Below are 21807 nucleotides of genomic sequence, written 5' to 3'. Positions count from 1 at the left end.
GACGCTTGGAATATCCGGGGGTAGAATATTCTTCGAAAAGAGATCTTGACGGAGATCGCGACCTCTTCCCCTTATGCGAAGCTCATCGTGGGGAAGCGGACCGGCGATCACCAGAAGTGGCGTGTAGAGTGCGTCGAGAGTAAGCTTGTGGTGACCGCCGGACGGGTTGAGAAGTTGTCCGGTGGGAGCATCGAGACGAGTGGTGGGACGGAGAACGGGGTCGGGGACTTTGCCTGGAGTGCGCATTTCGCGGAGCCAAATCCTCTATCCGCCGTTGCTGCTACTGCTGCTCTGCAGTCTGCTGGAGATAGTGGACAACCTCCGTCAGTGCTCTAACTTGCTGTACCAAGGCGGCAAACTGTTGCTGGTTCGCTGTTTCTTTCGATCGCGAGGCACTCGGCTCTCTGAAGGTCGTCGAAAGCGCGTCACGCTGTGATGAGCGTCGAGCAGAACTAAGGGAATCATTTTGCGCTCTTATCTTGGCATTGTAACTCTTGGAAGGATGTTTCTCTTCCCCCCTTCCTGGTGTGTCAAACTGTTGCGGCTTGTCTCCGATGGGGTAGTCGGATCGTTGCATCTGAGTGCGGAAAGGCAAGGAACTGGTGGAGAAGGATCACTCGTCGGAGAGAGGGCACAGTTGAGAGAGCCGAGAATGGAAGTGAGGGCTCGCGGTGTGACGAATGGAGGCAAGATCAACTCGAGCCGGACGGAAAAGTTGGCCGGCGACGTCCGATGGCGGCAGTGAGACCTGCAAGAAAAGCCCATGCCGGAGATGGTTTCGACGAAGACACTTCGATGCTCAAGTCAGTTTTCAGTTTAAGAGATAGAGGAGCGAGTGAGGCAGAGTTTTGAGTTCCGAGTCTTTGAATATATGTACCTTCTGAGGATCTTCTCTTATCTCTATTTATATAAAGAGTAGGATGAAAGACGAAATGATAGGAATGTATTCTGATAACCTCCTGTCATACGGAGCGGCATGGGGGCATCTTTAAATGACCTCGTTAGCGGGCATGCCTTTTGTCCGGCATGTCGGTGGTCGCGGCGGCAGGTCTTATCACGCGCATTGGCATAATTAATGACTTGTGGTGTTCTATCATGGCGCGGAATAGAGCGCTTAGGGTATGATCTCAGGATGATGCGACTTGATGTGATTCGACATGATCGCATGGCAGCCTCATTTGATCGTCCGTTGTTTGGCCGATGTTGATATCTAGGTCAGTCACTATTTGGAGCAAGATGAAAGGGATTGGAAGCGGTCCGGGGTGACCTGTATGCCAGCAGTCCCGGGCTCGCTAAGTAGGGTTGGTAAGTCAGGTTGGTAGATGACCGACCTGAAGTGTCAGGCGCTGTAGGTAGCTGAAGAATCCGATCTATAGGTCAGGGTTGTTGGGACAGGCAAGTACGTCGGTTTTTTATCGATGCCATTGGAGAAACAGGTTGGTTGTTGGCTGATGTAGCCTTCAATTTGGATTGTCGCCACGTCTAGGTGATGTTGAGGTCGGATTTTCATCGACCTCATTTTTCAGACGAGATCGGTCTCCTGGTGAGATCTGCTTTCTGGGGATCGCGTTCTGATGAAGTCGGTTTTTGTTGAGGTAGGCCTCCGGTTGAGGTCGATTATGTGATGAGGATCTGCCCTAACAGGTGCCATCTTATATATTATATTACGGAGAGCAGTGAGAAGCTCGTTATTCATATCTATCCTAGATATGGTATACTGGAACTTCGGATTCGAATAGTAAACTACAAATAAATTCTACAAATGATTAAGTGGACTTATACAAGTACAAGATATAAATTTTCAAAAGATTCTTGAATTCATGCTTACCAGCTAGATGCAAATCCCTATCTGGTAGTCTCAGCGGTGTTCAATGATGTTAATGTATTTTTAGGCATATTTTGGATTTATCTCACTGATCTGTTTTTCTGTCTTCTTTATCATGTGATACAATAAGTCCATCTGGGGGTATCTTTCGCTGTCCATAGTGCAAAGCACCTCATATAACGGTTTGATAACCTTCACTATCTTATCAGCCCGTTGTCAGAATGACTGACTCGTCACCAAATTCTCTACATGACTTTTCTCAGTGCTAGTTTTTACATATATGCTCTTTTGCCACTCAGCATTGACAAACATCTGACATATGACTGCCTTCTTCAAAAAGCTATCAAATGTTATGTAGTTTGCAGCAAACCACAGTGTATCAAAAAGCCTTAGGTGCACTAAAGCCAAAGAGTTGTTGGCACCTAGGCAGTAGGCGTAAGGCTCAGGTGCGCGCCTGAGTAAATCTAGGAAGTACCAGACAGCAAGCAGTTCGAGAGTCTGTGTAGTTGTGTTCTTCACGTTCACTAGTTAGACACTTTGTTTCTTTGGTTTCCTTATTGAAGAAGAATTCTAAAGGACATGAACTTCTTCTCGATTAAGAGTAGTTTAAAATTTAAATGGGGATAGACTCTTTGATTTTAGAGTTTGTTTTGTAGTTAAATGAAAAGGCAACTGGCAACCCACTCTAGAGTCCCTAGGTAATTAAAACTCTTAACCTAACCAGCTGTACATTCCTTGTTTCACTAAAATTCTTTAATCTAGTAGTTGAAAAGTTCTATTGGGACTTGAATTCACTTAGGCGTGCTTATTGAGCGCCTTACATGAATCAGCCAGCACACGTCTAGGGCGCCTCAAGTGCGCCTGAGGCAAATCATTTTGCCTGGCTGTTATTAAGCGCCAAGCATCACACACCATGCGCCTTAGGTGTGCCTAAGGTGCGCTTTTTTATTCACTAGCAAACCGTATGGCATCCGGTCTCAAGATCTTACCTTCAGTATATCTCCGCATCAATGACAGGATCCATATATAATTGTAGATAATCTAGTAATAATCTGGGCTGATTCCACTGCCTGTTGTACCTTATGAAGCTTTTCAATATCCATCAACATAAGGTAAATACAATGTGTAGCATATGGGGTCCAATAAATATGTAGTCGCCGCTGCATCAGCAACTCTTTAGCGGTCTTGTATTATGGCCTATTATCTGTAATTATTTGCACGACATTCTGCTCTTCTACTGAATCAATTACCTCCATTAGTCTAAGGATGTACACAGTGTCGTGCACCTTATCTGAAGCATAAATTGATTTGTAAAAAAATATTTTTTTATCATAATATGTTAAAAAATTGATGATGTTCCGTCTGATAGGGCCAGTCCAACCATCACACATCACCCTCAGTTCGTATGTGGATCATTTATTCTTGTAAGAAGAAATCCATCTTTGCAGTTTCTTGTTATTATCAAAAAGCTGACCATAGATGTTCCTAGGTGCTAGGGGATCTACACTTGGGCCGGCAGTCTGTATGGCTGAAATGGTAGATTGATAGCAAATATTATCTGCTGTATTCGTTGGAACGTGACTGAAATAAAATTATGATCCAATAGCTCGTCATATATTCTTCTTATCCTTTTTCAACATACTCTCAATCTTTTGCTGCTTTGAATCCTTGCTAGAAAAAGTCTGTGGATCCAAATTATAGATGGTTGCTCCTGCTGGAATCTCTGGAGGATCTCCTATTGCCAAAAGCTCCCAGCATAGATGAAATACTGTGCCTACCTCTACTAATGGTCTCCCTGATTGAGATAGTCCTTCTGAACTCGGATTCTCTCTCATCGATCGTAGAGCTGGACTCTGATTCATAGTATGATGGTCCAAATTGTTCTCTATATCTGTCTATCTCCTCCAGTCAGTATTGATCATCCAGACTCTTCTGAATAGCAGCCTCAATCTGTGCTTCGTCATCTAGAGCGGAGGCATCCTCTGACTCTTTGGAGTGATAGGAAGGTGGCTCTGTGGTTCGACGGTCCATCTCCGTCCTCTTCTGCTTTGCCCTCTCTTTCACTGCTTTAGAATCAGAGAAGTGCTTCATCAGTTGTCGGACCTCTTGTGGATATTTCCGATACAACTACATCGGGATAACCACTAGTCAAATGCTGCTTTAACCTAGTCATCTTTTTTTTTGAACTCTATGTTGCATTATTTGTATTTTCAATGGTGCCAAGCCGAGAGCATGTTGTTATGCTTCTAACCAATGTCACATTCTATATCCTTATTCGTTTCTGCAAGTTTAACAAAATATGTCAGTTTAATAATTATATAAAAATATTATAATTTTTCACCGTAAAAAAAAAAATTATTTTTTAAACTTCAAAAAATATATTTGATTAATATATTTCATACTTTTAATTTGTAATAATTTTTATTTATATATAATTTTTTAATTTTTTAATAATAATTTTAAATCTCATAAATTCAAAAAAATATGCTATATACTTCAAATAATACTTTTGAATTAGCTAAAATATATTACTAATTTTATATTTTTTTAAAATTGATTGCATATTTTTATTATTTTTGTAATTAAAAAATATTTTTTAATTTTAAAAATTTGAGAAAAAAATATTTGAGCTTAGATCTAAGTGGAAATATATCATGGATGCTACATATATTTTTCTAAGCCCATTAACATGCGTTAGATGCTATTTATTTTTTTATTTTATTCGAAATTAAGCCTAAGCTACTATGCACATCATGCATCAAAATCTTCACAATTGGATGTAAAATTTATATCGGAAGTAGCTTGAATCGTCCTAAATAATATTTTGATTTTATAATTTTTTTTTGAATTTTATTTTTTTAAATTTTTATTTCAAAAATATATATATTTTTAAAAATATATAATTAATAAAAATTAATAATTTTAGTGTAATCTTGTAGATCATCCAAAGATCTACAATATATAATGAAATCACAGCAAAATCACAAATTTTGGCATGATTTCTCCTTATTTTCTACTTATCATTTTTCGGCCAAAAAAGTTGAAAAAAAATTTAGGGAGAGAATGGTGGATTATCTTGCTTCCGGTCGAAATATGTCGACTCGAAGAAAATATGAAAAATTTTGGGAGAGTGGGATTTTTTTTCGTGGCTTCGCGTTTGTTGTCGGAGTCACAGAGAAGAGAACTCTGTGACTGAGTCCCTATTCGAAAGGCAGAGGATTTTTCTACCCTACAGCCCCCACCCACCCACCCACGCCCCCATGTGAAGAAGCCACCCCGCAAGTGGTACGGCTCGGTTCGGATCCAAACTGAGTCGAATTGAATCATACTGACACAGACCAAGATGGTATTGAGTATGGAGGGGCGGGGGTATTGAGTGTCGGTACATTGAATTGACCCATACTGACACAGACCAAGATGGTATTGGTATGGATTTTGAAACTTATATTGCAGACCTTGTGATATCTTTTGAAGGAAGTGTTATATGCGCATAGAGAATGGGCTTTGAGCTGCTTGAGTAATTCTAGAGGGTTGGGCAGTGGTATCAAGCTTCAATCAACTACTTTGATACTAAATAGGGGAGATTCTCATTGAGGATATGTTTGTTTTCTAGGTGAGAATCATCGTGGTAGAGTTAAATGAACATATGTGGCATAAAATGCTTTTGCAAGTTGGCTAGCTATTGCCTTGTTACACACTATGAAGTGGAAATTTCCCTTGGGAATTTTGTGGAGACATTCCATCCACTTTATCATAGGGTTATGATGCAAAATTTGGATGTTCCTATGACAAAATGGACCATTTAATGGATTATGAGTAATCCAAATGACACTCATTAGATATAAAACTAAAAATGGAGTATGCTTTTCATGCATGCATGCTATTACATCGCATCTCATGTATGCTTGTTTGAATTATGCAACTTATGTATGCTGACTACTGTTGAGTAAACTAGTTGGTTATCAAGTATGGATCTGACAATAGCTAAATTGGACTGAATACGAAATGAGGTGATGCTTGCTGGGTCCATAGCCTGTTCCAAAAGCATTTTAAGTCAAAATTTGGATCTAGACCGGTCTTTTTGCTAATGGGGGTAGATTGTGCAGCTATTTGATGCATTCAGCTTGACATCTTTAGCCTTCTGCTTAGATTATATCCTGTCGAGGTTTTTTCATTAAACTAGATGTATATATATATATATTTATTTATTTTACCTTGAACATTGATGATTTAATAGAATGTAATAATTCAGAAGACATCAATTATGTATTGCATTTTTTTTTTGGGGAAGTTTACATTTGTGTGAGTTATTTATAGTGAATTCTTGGAGCTAAAAGTGATATTTTCCTTTTCCAAGATGCATATTTTGTTACTAGTCTCCCGTATGTAACTAGTGCTTTTTGTTGCTTTGCATGGAAGATTAATGGCATTTAGGATGTGTACCTGTAAACATGGGATTTTCTTTAAATTTGCATTTTTTGGTATCAAGATGATTTTCTTAAAACCTTGGGTGTTCTCTAATGCATCCAATGGTTGACGTTTTATTGTTATGTTTGCAAGTATTAACGTGGTATTGTATCTTGTGATGCAGGTCCTGTTGGCGCTTGGTTTTTGGAAGCAAGCATTATTTTTTTTTTGGTAATTATGGCTACGGTTGCTAAGCTAGAGAATGCTTTGAAGCCTATTGAGGGTCAATTCTTCTTGTTTGTCTCTCTTCATTTTTGGTGATGCTATTAATCTCTTTCCATCTAGCACCTATCAGTTTCTATTCTTTTGGCATTTGTAAATGGTATTGCTAACAGTTTTATGATGGAGAATTTAAAGATGCTATTCTTTCTCATCATGGAGTTTAGTTTCTAATTTTATTACTCGATCAAATGGGTATTTTATTGGTACATATTGAACATTAACTATATAATTAATAAAACTAAAGATAGGGACCTATTTGGCATTGCTTTTATTTCTTATTCCTATTTTTTAAAATAAAATTACAAAAACCTAGGTAAGAACATGTTTGGTACTATTCTTTTTTTTTCATTTTACAAAAATCAGTTTCATTATTTTTATAGTGAAGGTGAGAAATTCTTACTTTTGCTATTTTCATAAATGAGAAATTAATTTTTTTACTACCACCACCACTGCCATCTCTACCATCGCCATCTCGACCCATGTTGCTGCTGCCATTATCTCCACTACCACTATTGCTGCCACCATTAGCACCGCCATTCTAGCACTAATGCTACTATTTCACCCTTCTCTCCACCACTATCATTGCTGCCGCTGCTAATGCCACCATTGCCTCCACATGATTATCACTGTGGCTACCACATTGTCGATGCTAGCACCCCACCCCTTGCACCCCCCCTTCGTGTCTGTAGCCACCACCATCATGGCCTCCATTGTCTCCACCACTATCACCACTTTAGCCACCATCATCATTTTTATGTTTATAAAAATGATTGACTATACCATACATATACTTTTAAAAATTTAGAAATAAAATAGAAGCGGAATTTCTATTTTCTATTTCTTAAAATAAGAAAAATGAAAGTGATGCCAAAAAGCATCTGAGTAAACAAGATAAATATATGATAAGCAATTAATTAAAATAATTATAATTCATCATATGGAAGGACAATAAAATTATGACAATGCACCTTAAATAAAATTTCAAAATAAGCAATAAGCAATTTAATAATAAACCATATGTATAATTGTACAATTAAACATGAAGTAAACTAGGCAAATGAATAATAAATGGTTAAACAACAAAAATGAAGAATAAAAGATAATCCATGTCAACAACAAACTTGAAAATACTTTTAGATTTGACTTCCCACCAATAAATTGTCACCATCATTACATGTCAGCGATATATATGAGAAACTGTCTATAAAGTCAATAACCATGTCCAAAACAAAATGTCAACAAGCCTATAACAGCGCTTGTACTGGGCTATTAATGCTCTGCTTTCTTCAAGATGAAGCAAAATCCAAAATAAGATACTCAGAACAAATATCCACAAAACTATGAAGCATGTCCAAAAGTAGAATGCTATCAAGCCTATCACAAGGCTAATTGCAGGCTAATAAAACTCTAACTTTCTTTAAGATTAGAAGCTTTACTTTGAAATGAAATTCATCATCTAATTACCATGCAACTCCACATTCTCTTCCACCTCTTCTTCAGGGTCCTCCTCTGACCCCAAAGATTCTTCCTCACATCATCTATCCTTTGGGAGCTTGAAGTGTTGGAAGATGTGGTCTTGGACTTCCCATTTCAAATACTTCTTTTAGACACTTCAAAACTTCATTTGCACCCGAAGCCTCCTTTTGACTAACTTCCAAGTCAACACCAATCCAACAAAAACCTCTTCCTCGTAACTATTCAAATTGGACATCCAAGCAACCATATTTTCCATGTACTTTGGTGCTATGGGGTCTGTTTTCTGTATCCTCCTTGTGTTGTTGTGCTTTGGCATTAAACTGGACATATGCTAGATAATTTGGGCTTCTTTTGCTCATCTATCCCTCCTCTTGGTATGAATCTATATGAAAACAATAAAGTGTATCATTGTCTCCTTCAATATTATCCTTCAAACTAAAATTTACTATTTTGCTAAAATATAACATAACATGCTTACATACACTTACCATCTCAAAAGTACTCCAATTACATTCACATCGGAGGATCTACATATCAAGCTCAAAATCCTAATGGCCATGGCTTGTAAGTATAGGGCATTCTCCATACAACGACCACCATTTAATTGTTTCATTTTATAATGTTAATAAGAGAAATGTAAAACATGTCTCAGCTAAAAGAAAAAAAATGCAAAAATGAAAACTATACCTGGATTAAACTTGGGCTAAACCTTTGCCTCTAAGCTGTCTTCTTGCCAAAAGTTCTGAAATTTTTGCAAGCATCAAACTCTTCATTGCTTATCTTGTGCATCTTCATCACCTTCCTAAAAGTTTTCAAAGTACTCTACCAAAAAAAAGGCAGCCCAGTACATGAGCCTCTCACCACTATGGAGTTCGGAAAGGTGCGGACCTACTCCCACATGTTAGAGAGGCTGTTTTCATGTTTTGGACCCATGACACCTAGGTCACAATGGAGCAACTTTACCATTGTGCCCAGGCTCACTGTCCAATGCATTCAACAACTCATCAATAACAAGTTTGTTGCTTTGTATGCCCTTGTTCGCATAAAAGCTATTATGTGGATTGTAATGGTCACTAACCCCATGCAAGGGACTGTGGAGCTTTGTCTCACATTTCCCATCAATAATGTCTTATGGGTTTATATTTGCTCTCATCATCATCATGGTTCTTGATTATTTCTTCTCTTGTATCTTCAATTGTGGTGTGCATTTATCCCACAGCCAATTTCTTATCCCCATCCACTAGGCGAAGATTTTGAATAAATGGCTTAAATACCTTTAATGTGGTGAATACCCCATTTGAAAAATTAGTGTTCAATACAATACCGGATGTCTTTTTCCCCTTATCATAGTTGGCCTATTTGTAGTCAGCTATTCATCTGAATTCATCCAATGTTAGCATGAACCTAAGCTTTTCATTTTGCTCTTAAGAAACCTTGTAATCTTAGAAATGCCATTGTAAAGTAACACCTAGCCTCACCAAGTCCTTCCTGGTGCAACACCTCATCATGCTTAGATGATATGATGACTATAGATCATAGATGAATCCTGTGATAACCTTTGGATACGATGACTATAGATAAATGATGATAATCTTCTGATATGATGACTATAGATGAATACTATGATAACCTTTGCCTTAGAAATCAAACCAAACTATGTATCCTATACAATTTTCTAGTGGCCTCCAGCATGAGATTGAGGTTATTAGCAGACAAGGAATCCAAAAGATCTTAGGCCACCACTCCTTTATCAATTGGGAAGCCACAATATTAGAAGATGCATTGTCTATGACAAATTTCACCACATTCTTTAGTCCCACTTCAGTACAATTTTGATCAACTTGAATATGTACTCTTCAATGTCTACATTTGAAGCATTAATGGACTTCAAGAATGTAATGCTCAAATGACAATTGGCAAAAAGATTCATTATGCTTCACCCTTTCCTATCTATCCAACCATCGGTCATGACCATGCACTCATATTGCTCCCATACATTTCTATGGTTTTGCAATCCATCTCTTTTCAACTTCACACACATCTCATACAAGGGCCTTGGAGTCCCGGTCCAAATTGTCCTATTGCTTCAAGCATCTAAGGAAAACACTTAGGGGGTATTTGGTTCACAACCGAAATCGGAGTCAGAATGGAAATCAGAATGGGATCGAAATCGAAATGGCCAAATCCTCTGAAGTATTTGATTCGTGATCGGAATCGGAATCGGAATTGAATGAAAATTTGAATCTTTAGGGGAGAGTAGGGATTGAGTTATAGGTTAGATTGGGCCACTCCCTTACCATTCCGGAATTGGAATCGGAATGAGACTTCTCCCAACCAAATGGTTAGAATGGGAGTCATCTATTTCTATTTCGATTTTAGACCCCAACTCCCTCCAACCGAACAACCCCTTAGAGTTGACTGTACTCAATGATATACCTTCTTGGTAAATATGCCGGGCAATGCACTAACATACCTTATCCCTCTATTATTCTTGACCTTACCCATTGTTGTTTGCCTCATTCTTTTCTTTCACTATTTTTTCAGGGTCCAGAGTCATACACTTATCAAGTGGACCAAAAGTGCATGGCCTCTTGGCCTTCGAAGAAAGCCCAAGGATTGGAGTTACATCCATATTCTCTTCATTGGCATCCACGTCATCATAGACATCATCTTCCCTCCTTTTAGATTTTTCAAGGGACTTCATCGACTCTTTCTCCTTCGCCTTTGTCAATCCTTTTTTTTCTTTCCTGTTTTGATTCATATGTTCTTATATCTCCTGTTGAACCTCATCTGGTGCCTTCTTTCAAAATGCTATATCGTTTTGAATCTAAATGTGCTGCCATTTGAAATGTGCCCACAATAATTGCATTAAAGATTGTTGTCTTTTGTGCATGGCTTTGAACAATATTTTCAACCCTGGTTCCTTTTGACATTGGCCTTTGAAGGTTTGGATACTCAAAGCAAGGGGAAAGATCACTTCTACCACCTAAATAAATTTTTCAAATGACAGATACATATATTACAAATTAGCAATAATACAAGCAATATATTAATAACACAAATAAAATATGATCTACCATAAGGACTCAAATAATGTACTCTCACAATCAACACAAAAATCTCATCTCTTGCAAGCAGATAGCCATATATTCATATCCTTGCTTGTTGTCAGGACCAAATGTTCTAGCTCTAGATCACCATGTCTACTGACTTTATATCATGGTCTTCCTTTATGCAAGTTTTCTAGGCACTAGATTACACATGCCAAAATGTTTGTGCTTCTACTCATAAAATTGTCTTTTGTTCATATTTGATCTTCTTGTTCTGTCAAACATATCATTCCTGTGTTTCTCCTTATTTAATTGGGTCATGATTACTAAATTATGTCTTTTTTCTTTTTATTTGTTGCACCGTTGTCTTTATCTAGTAAATGTTTGAAGCATGCATTGTAGTATCTATTACATGAGAGGAGAGATGTATCACTTAGATGCTGTGTACTATATGATATTAATTTGTTACATGGTTCATAAAAATTAATGAAATGCACCATTATTTTATTGCTAAGACTTTGCTCTGTATGCTGAAATGCATCGCCTTCTAAGGCATGCTTATAATTTTGATAATATAATTAAAGAATATTCAAAAGTGAAAAACTAGGAATCCTGATTGAATTAGGAATTAGAAAATTTGGAGCATAAAACTCCCAAAACGAACTTCTTAGCTCCTAGTTGCCACATTACGGGCACGATAGTGAAAAGTCTATCAAAGTCTTATTAGCCTCTAGCTGATGTCTGGAGTACTCTTCTTTAGGAAATCTAGAAGGATCATAATCGTGCAATGAAGGAACCATAGGATTATTTGATCTTCTCTGGGATTTTCCAGGAGCTGATGGAGCTATATTTCTTAAATGCAGGATTGGGTGGATTTGATAGGGTGCCAGAAATGCAGAGATCGTTGCGTTTTTTTAAGGAAGGAAGTTTTTCTAGCTAGCATTGATCTAAAGAAACACCCGAACTGTATATGTCTGCAAGCAAATTACTGCAGAACTCTGGAAAGGGAGCACCGAAGGGAAACCAGTACGTGTACAAATTAACCCAGTGGTCCCCAAGAGAAGGCTACTCTTGATAAAATGGCCTCGATGTGTTAAACTTAATTTGAAATGAATTTCATGTTGATTTTCAAGAAGCTGGACTATTGTGGCTGTGGGATCCTATGGGGTTGCTGTAATCAGGATTGTAATAAAGTTGACTAGTCTTCTCCTGTAGAATGAATTGGCTTTGGATAATATCAATGCAATTCTCCTGCTCAAGGTTCTGTGATTCTGTTATCTTTAGTTCAAAGAAATGATAGACATTGCAAAACATGCTGGAATTGTTGCAAATATTTTTGAAGGAGGAAATCAGGTGCAGGCCAGCTGCTAATTCGAGTTCCTTGAACTAATGAGCTGTGGCCCAAGTGATGAAGCTCAGAAGTCAGAATTCTTTCTCTATTTTGGCTTTTTAGGTGTCTTTTGTGAATGCTTGCCTCAGACAGTTCTGACTTCTGCTTTTTTAAAAGGTAGAAGAAAACTGTTATTGTACATTAACCAAGCATTTCTTCCTTGCCAGGTTTTCATTAGTGGGACTTTGATTGTAAATTAAAACTAGTTGTCTTTTGTCATTGCTTGCCTCAAAACAATTCTGGCTTCTGCTTGCTTGAAAGACAGAAGAAATTGTCATTGAACATGAACCAAACATTTGTTCTATGCCAGATTTTCAATCTTTGGGACTTCGATCATGAAGTAAAAAACAGGTTTTCTATCTTTTTTCCATTTTAAGTACATTTGTGCATGTTCAACTGGAGTACGATGTGTTCCTATGGCACTGTGGACGCTAGATAACTAAGATGGCCATACACCTTCCCTTTGTTATCACATATCGTTCTAGTTTATCTGAGGCAAATATATGCTTCTCAGTGCCATGTCAAGTGCTAGAATTTTGGTAGGTAACCTGCATATGTGATAAGGAAGCCTCAACTTCTTTTCACTAGATTATATTTGTGATTTCATGCATATCTTATTGCCCTCTACTTGTTCACCTTGTATGAATGCATTTTGCACTAAAAATATCTTTTGAATATGCATGCTGGTGCTGATATAGCATAGCCAATTTATCTCTTATGAATGCAGTTTGCACTAAAAATATCTTTGAATATGCATGCTATTGCTGATATAGCATGACCAACATATGGCATTGCACTGTTAAAAATTCTACGGTACAAATATTTACAACTCTATTGCACAAAAAAAAATTATGAAAAAATAAATACAGATGTAATAGATAGGTCATCATTTAAGTACAGAAACTTCAAAATTAATGTAAAATGCGTTTTTGACAGTAAAAAGTGGAATATACACATCAGTGCCATTGCACAGTCCGGGATGTTGGGCTGAAGCAAGATAGACATGTTGTGAAGCTTTACTGTATGAGGTTAATGATAGGATGCTTAGGCCATGCTAACCCTCCCTCTCAATCTCTTCCATATCCTTGTGTCGACTGCACATATGTGATACGCCAACTACTCTTAAATGTCAAGCTATTGGAATTGCGCCGTCTTCAGAGACAGACAATTCCAAAAATAAAATTCCCAAATATTTCTTGTCATACTATGAATTATGAAGTTGTAGTTGTTCATAAACTACCGTTAGGTGGTCATTGTGTAATCAAATATGCCATTTTGTTTGTGTAGATGCTCATCTCATCAAAAGGTGATGGTCAAGTTACTATTTTTATCAGTCTGAAATGATTAAAAAGTTGATTAATGATGTAATGTGTATGTGCAGACACACACAGAGAGAGAGAGAGAGAGAGAGAGAGAGATACATACATACATACATACATACATTACATTACATACATACATACATTCATACATACATACAATAATTATATTATATATAAGTATGTATGTATGTATGTTTGTATATGTATGTATGTATGTATGTATGTATGTGTGTGTGTGTGTGTGTGTGTGTGTGTATATATGTATTTATGTATATATATGGATATGTGTATGTAGAGATAGAGAGAGAGAGATCTGGTAAGGGAGCTGGGCACCACCGTCAGTTAATTCCAAGCTTCTATATTGTAATTGATTGGCTTTGTGAAAGCAAATAACAAATCAGACTTTTTGTTGTCCTGTTGCAATTACTGATAAAGTGAGGGTTAGAGCCTCTTTTCAGCTAAATCTGGATTCGTTGTGGCACTGGAAATAACCTAGCACACAAGCTAATGTGCATTAATAAATTTGCATCTGAGGGGATCCATATTTTATATTTTGGTCATATTATCTAGATTTTGTTTTGTGGCACCAAAATAGTGTCATTCTCCGTGCTCTTTACAAAATATTTAGTCCCATTATGGAAAAGCAGAGAAAAAGCAGTGCAGAAAAAGAAGATGCCCAATAGTGGATTATTGCCATAACCTCCAAGCTTTCCTGACAGTTGCCATTGTGAAAATCATAAGCATGGTCCACTATGTTTTGATATCATCTCATGACCATCTAAAAGGTGATATAAATACTGTGATTGAGGGCCACATTGCAGACTAAGCTTTTGGGAACTTGAAAGCCTGCCAGGTCAGTCATAGAAATTTATCTTATCAAGGTCTAATCCTCCAAGATATCAATGAGTCAGGAATAAACAAGTTTAAAAGAATTAGGTAGAAGATGGATTTGATATGAGTGAATTACTACATTGTTGGGCGACAAAAATGAGCAAAGAGATGAATTGAAAGGCCATCCTGAAGCAATCCATAATCACAACCATTAAGCCTTGTCCCAACTATTTGGGGTCAGCTAAAACGTAACTTTCTTAAAGATCATTGGGTATAGTTCAGACATAAAATCAAGCAATAGGTTGGTTTCCTTTCTATGCGATTTTGTATTGTTTGACATCCATAATATGCTGATATAAATGAAACATGTTAATACTCAGCACTTGGTTATTTTATCAATTTGGGAAACTGAATGTGTGTTTCCTGGTATGCATGGTTAATGCATGCTCTGTATTTTCTAGTGGTTAACACTGGTGGGGGTGGGGGAGTAAGCCTCTTAGATCTTTCAGATATTCTATTAGTAGTAGGATTATTTCTCTTGAATGTCATCCTTATAATGTTCTATTCCTCAGTGGGGCCCTCTAAGCCATCCAATCAAGAGAAGCTAAAGGGTGCCCACATGCCAAGATTCCAAAACCCAGTTCATGCAATGGCACCCCACAAAACCTCCATTCTGATGTTCCTCGAACTCGAAGTCTCCATAGATAATTTTGATTTTTCCCCATTTTCTACGAAGAGAAATTCTTTGTATACCACTTGCGGTGTACAAAATCCGACGTGGAGCGTACTGCCTCATCCGATTGGATCACATAGCCACCACTTTTCAATGCATATTTAATGTCCATTTAATTCCCACAGTTCTATTTTTTCGTTTGAAATTTTGAATGATGAAAATGCTTCTTTCCTTCCGAAAAAATTATGATATCCTGCGTCGATATTATGGCATCCTGCATTGAAATTATAACTTTCTGCACAGGATGTCATAAAAAGGAAAGGGCATTTTTGTTATTGCAAAATGTCTTTTTCTCTTTATGACATCTTGTGAAAAAATTATGATATCCTATGTATAAAGTCATAATTTTAATGCAGGATGCCATAATATCGGTACAGGATGTTATAATTTTTTTGGAAGGGAAGGGGCATTTTTGTCATTCAAAATTTCAAACGAAAAGGTAGAATTGCGGGCATTAAATGCGTGTTGGAAAGTGGTGGCTACGTAGCCCAATAGGACGAAGCGGTGCGCTCCACATCGGATTTTCTACACCATGGGCGGTGTACAAAGAATTTCTTTTTCTATGAAATATTTCCTATCATGTCAAATAAATCAAGAACATTGAAATTTTCCAATCTGAAAGGAAAGGAGATCTACTTGTGCAAGGTGTGCCATAGTTCTTTCATTAGAGTGTTGACTTAACAGGAGGAGAGAGGTGAAGTAGAAACAATTAGGGAAGAAAAGAAGAAAATAATAAAAAGGAATAGAGGAGAGGGGGAGGGGTGGGGATGTGGAGGTGTAAACGTACCTCATATTTTGTAGTCATCTGCAAGAGCTTGGAGCCAAGCTAATGCCTATAGAATTAGATGGGCTGGAATATATCTGAAATTCATAAAAAATAAATATGATAAATTATTTAAAAGTTTCTATTACTTCTATATATTTGAATAACATATAATAAAAGTGTTTTTTCCAGTTCATTAAATCTATGATATATTAAATCGGCTTATAGACTTAAGTTGCTTCTGCAATATCCTGTCTCCGTCGCTGCTACTATATGCAGAGTATTTAACTGTCAATATGTATGGTGACTTTGATATTACATATTCACATGTGGAATATTTATATTAATTTATGTATTGTCAGTAATTTGGTTTAATGACATAAAAAGCATTGAAATGTTATGTCAATTTGTACATTCATCATATTTTGCTTGGATATTTTGTGTGAAAAGCCTTCAACTTACAAAACTGTTTCAGTTGTTTTTGTTTTAATATTTGGCTTTTGCTTTTTCTCAAAAAATAAAAAATCTCTTAACATATAATGTAGGTGTTCTTATGATGTGCTGTGTTTTCTGCAGATGTATCTCCAAAGATCTGATAAATTTTTGAGGAAACAAAGGCTTCCATCTTAGTAGGTTCCCTAAGAAAAAGTACGTGGTTGCAAACACTGCTTATAAGGAGAATAAAAATGGCCGAGAATGTCAGGAAACGGATATCTAAATGGGATGTAGTGCCTGAACCACATGCACCATTCATAAGTAGACAAGACAGTTCGCTACCTTTAATAGCAGATGATCCTCGCAAGGAAAAAGCACGGTCAGATTGGAATTCTTCAAATGTTGATGGTGAACAATTTTCTAGGTTGGCCGAAACAAAAGCTGAAGATTTCGTGCATAAAGATAATTCCGAAGCAGAAAAAAAATTCACAAGATGGTCTGAACAAGCAAATGACAAGACTAAACTATCTGAAGATTTTTCTGAAAGGCCCCCGTTCCCAAAGCAGTATGACCTGGAACTTCACCATAAAGACGGCTCAAGCAAGTCACACTGGGAACCACAGCATGAAAACCAAACTACAGTAAAAGTTGCTAATATGAATAAGGAGACAGATGGATGGGATCTGACTCAAGATCATGGTTACAGTTCAAGCATGTCCCCTGGTCTTGATTCATGGAGGCAGCGTAGTTGCAGTGGCTCTCCAAGAGCTGGTTGGTGGAGGTCCCGCAGGTATGCAGTAAACACCTCATCTGCTGTTAAATTTCCTCAATGTTTGACTTCTTTTATAGTTGATCCTATCCATCCTTGTGCACTGTCAGCTGCCCTTTTTGCATGACCCACAAACAGTTCCCAGTTTTATCGTTGATTTGTATGATTGGTGCTCAGATGTAGCGAATTATGCAGGAGCAGAAGTAGAAGCAGGAGCAGGAGCAGGAGTCCTTATGGTTTGAACCGTGGACCTGAGAGATGGGCAGATAGAGGTAGAATTGGAGCAGGAAAATTGGCTCCACCCTGCAGAGATTTTGCAGCAGGGCGGTGTAGAAGAGGCAGCCAGTGCAAGTTCCTTCATGAGGATGGTGGTCGGAGGCATTCTGGTAGGAACTATGAAACAGATTTGAGGGAAAATAGATATGAAAAGCAAAGATACTCAGGACAGGACAAGGAGAACTATGCTGATTCTTGGGAGCAAAGTGATTACGCTCGGAATAAGCTATCCCCGAGGCATGGAAGTCAGTATGATGAAGGTGACTGTGTGAAACTTGAACTACATAAAAGTAACAAGTCCACTGAGCGGTGTTATGACTTTACAAAGGGGAGATGCCACAGGGGTTCATCATGTAGATATGTCCATCATGAAGTTTCCTCTCATGGTGGATGGAGTACGAGAGATGAAGCCAGAGAAAAGACTTATGATAGAAGGGATTTGAATGCATCTCTTGGGGGAGGATTGAGTCTCGCAGGGTAAGTGACACTCCCTGCAAGTATTTTGCTGAAGGCCGTTGCCGTCGTGGTGAAGATTGCAAGTTCTCGCATCAAGATGTGCCCCATGAACATTTGGAAGGCAGGCCAGGTGATAATAGCATGATTTATAATCTGGGAATTGGTGATGGTTCATCAAGGATTAGCTCAAATTGGAGTGACCAAACCACTGCAATTAATGTAACAAATTCGTCACAGTGGATCTCTAATGATGGTGCAGGAATTGCTGTTCCTCAGTCTGTCGATAGAGTAGATTCTGGACAGAAGCCTCAATATTCACAATCCCAAAATCCTGAAGGCGGCAACTGCCAAATAGTAGCACAGGAAGCTTCCCAAAAGGCTTCCACCTCCCAGGAAGAGAAAATTACTGAAGAAAATTCTGGGCAGCATCAAATTCCAACAGTTTCTGCACAACAGACCGCTGATAGAGCTTATAGCATCAAGGATGAGATGTTCTCCTGTGAAAAAAATGGGACTACGGTTGCTAGCAATGCTAGGCCCCAAGCTGAGATGAACTCAGCTAGCAATCTATCCACTGTGGTTTCTATTGCTGGACAGAGCTTCAGCCAGGACGGGCAGAGCCAGTATATGGGTCCACAGCCTTTTCATGCACAAAGTTTCACTCCAAATGCCCAGTTTCAGCAAATTGTCCCCCCACTGCCTTTCAGTGGGCAATTGCAGCAACTTTATCCAATGACTTCGAATGGGCAGAGTCAGTTTAGAGTTCATTCAGCACTGTTAAATACTCAGAATTTTAATCTCAGCATGCACAACCAGCCAGTTCATCTTGGACAAAACAAACAAAACTACAATCCTGGAGGGCAGACTCAGCAGAATCTGAATCTTCCTCCACCTCAAACCGGACAGAGCCAACAGAACTTTCAAGTTCTACAGAGCCTTCCTCCACCTCAGAGCGGACCGAGCCAACAGAACTTCAATCTCAGTGGGCAGATTCAATACACTGTTCCTCCTTTTAGTGGGCAGAACCAACAGAACAATAGTTTGAATGGGCAGAATCACCAGAGTCTACCTCCACCTCAAAATGGACCGAGTAACCAGAATGTCCATCTACTGGCTCCAGATGGGCAAAGTCAATATGCAACACCTCAACCTGCAAATGCTCTGAGCTTTAACTCGGAAGAGAAGAGTCTTCAAACAAGCTCTGAGAATACAGGCAGGGAGGGAATTAATCAAAATACTGATGAGTCAGAGAAAAAATCGTTGCCACTATGTTCTGATACTCCTGTCGCTCACAAAGTAGTAACCAGTGAGCAAGCTGCTCGAATAACAGACCTTTCAGCATCTTTAGCACAGTTCTTCCATAATTCCGGACTGCCACCATCGCAACTGTTTCCCCCCAGTTCTGTGAGGCCTCCTGCAAATCCTGCGGCACCATTTCTTCAGCCTAGTGAAGGGTCTTGGACACAGTCCCATGTTCCTACATCTGATATCATGCAACCTATTAAGTCCGAGACCGGCAATCTTCCATCTGGATTCTCATCAAATTCTACAGAGCAAAAGGATCCTAAAATGGTGGAGACACAAACACATTTGGAGAGTATGATTCCAGTATCTGTTACCGATGGCACTGATGGTAATCCCAGTAAGGGTGTTAATTTGAAGGAAAAACAACAGCATGGAAATCATAATCCTATGCAGGTCGAGCTGAGTGTGGATACTGCATCCAAGAAAGTAAATGAAATAGAAACTGGTCAAATTAAGAAAGAACAAGCTGCTCATTTGGAAGATTTGGATGCTGATATGCGTACTGATGGGGAGAGCAAGAGAAGCAAGGAGATAAAGGGCATTCGGTTGTTCAAATGTTCACTTGTGGAGTATGTTAAGGATATATTAAAGCCGACTTGGAAGGAAGGTCATTTGAGCAAAGAAGCTCACAAGACCATTGTGAAGAAAGTAGTTGATAAAGTTACTGGTGCAATGCAGGGCCCCAATATCCCTCAAACACAGGAGAAAATCGACCTTTATCTGTTGCATTCTAAAACAAAACTCAACAGACTTGTACAGGTGACTTAAGCTTATCCTTTTTGTTTATATTTTTGGTGATGTTCGTTGTTATTCTTGGTGATTACTTACCTTGTATTTATGTTCCCTGCAGGCATATGTAGAAAAATATGTGAAGAGCTGAGCCCTTGCTTTTACTCAAGCTATTTATCTTGTTCCTTTTGTATCAAAGTGGTGCTCTATTTCCTAACGTCCATTGTGTAAATTTGGGGCTTATCTTCTTAGTTAAGGTTTTTTTTTTTTTCTAGTTTCATTTTTCTGTTAGATTTGGGCAGTAATATCACCCTCATGTTGAAAAACAGAATGTAGCCAACCCACCTGTGTTCAACTATGCTGCATGCAGAAATCACCTAACAGAAATTCTGGTTGTTAGCTAATGATGCCTGTGAAGCAGGCCCTGTTCTTATGATTTAGTATGCAGTTTTAAAGGGAATTTTGATGCTCTGCTTGTTTAAATAAACTGTCAAAAAATGCAACTAGGGAGCGCCCAGCTGCATGGCTTAGCTCAGCTATGCTGTCTTTATTAGTGGTATTCTTTCCTTGATCACATGAATCAATGTTGTTTTGGTTTATTTTATTTGAAGAACCATTTATGGTATTCTACGGCAGCGGTTGCGTTGCAGGAGGGCTGCAAAGGATGCAAGCTGCTCATGAGTAGCTTGGGCTCGGCTTGTTAAAAGCTCGTTTGAGCTTGGCTCGGCTAGGAAACAGGCTGAGGTCAAACAGTTTCTAATCTTGTATTACAAAAAAGGAAGACAGGTTTTTAAATCTTGGCTTATAAACAAGCCAAGTCTGAATATGGTCTGGTTGAAAAATAAGGGAGTGCTCGGATTGGTGAGCTTATATGATCCGAGCATGAGCAGTCCTTCAAAGTACAAAGCCAAGCCTGGGCACTCTGATACTTAGCTTGGCTCCTCTCCTTTTTCACCCGTACTTGGCACATAGCTTTGCAAGTAGGCATCATTGATCTTTTGATTTCTGGTAGCTTTTAGGCATTGTCCAGTTCTCGCTGTTGTACAGTCAAGCAGATCTTCGTGATTGCCATTGGTTGTGAGTGATTTTTCTTTATATTTTTTCTATTCATATAATTCTTGATAAATTCATTTCAATAAGTGGTTGCCATGGAAATTTCCCCTTACAGATATAGAGAAGTAACAAGCGAGCTTTCAAAAATTTAAACCATTGGGGTGGCTTTCCTCTGGCCATGAGGGTTTAAGTTAGCTGTCTTGTTGGCTCAGAACTGTGGAACTTTCTTCTTGCTGTTGGCTCGGAACTTTCAAAAATTTGATACTATCATTCTGTCCCTCGGTAACCTCATTTTTTGGAACTTTTTGATTGCCCCTACGGTGATTTGTAGGATTCTATCTCTTGGGAGTCTTTATTTTTGAAGTTTATCAAGATGAATTTTGATGGTAGTGTCAGAGATAAAAAAGACAGTGTGGATTTTATTATTCATGGTATTGATGTCAGACTCTTGGCGGTTTGTGGTTTTCACCTCTAAGATCCTTCTGTCCTGAGTACAGAGTTTCATGTTGCCTGGACAGGTGTATCTTTATTAGGTAGCAGCTTCACGTGGAGATGATCTATCTTGAGAGTGACTCTGCTACTTTCATTGCTTGGATCCAAGAAGGTACAAGACATCTTAAAGTTCATTCGTTTATTTGGTATGTTTTTCTCTACCAAGCTAATGCGGTTAGGGTTCGGCATATTTATCGGGAGGAAAATACTACA

At 38.4% G+C, this 21807-nt stretch overlaps 1 protein-coding gene across 1 annotated transcript in view; it reads left to right on the top strand.

Moving 5' to 3' along the window:
• The window catches only part of LOC105033576 (zinc finger CCCH domain-containing protein 55), a 46719-nt gene extending 26230 nt beyond the window's left edge, over window positions 1-20489 (top strand). The window contains 5 exon segments of the mRNA XM_029261363.2: window positions 6417-6463; window positions 16656-17304; window positions 17461-18014; window positions 18017-20079; window positions 20171-20489. Of these exon segments, the coding sequence (XP_029117196.2) occupies window positions 16766-17304; window positions 17461-18014; window positions 18017-20079; window positions 20171-20200 (3186 nt within the window). The 5' untranslated portion in view covers window positions 6417-6463; window positions 16656-16765 and the 3' untranslated portion in view covers window positions 20201-20489.
• Window positions 20490-21807: the final 1318 nt, after the last annotated feature.

The sequence above is a fragment of the Elaeis guineensis genome, chromosome 5, assembly GCF_000442705.2.
Source record: "Elaeis guineensis isolate ETL-2024a chromosome 5, EG11, whole genome shotgun sequence".
Taxonomy (NCBI): Eukaryota; Viridiplantae; Streptophyta; class Magnoliopsida; order Arecales; family Arecaceae; genus Elaeis; species Elaeis guineensis.
This window is presented reverse-complemented; position numbering and strand designations above follow the sequence as displayed.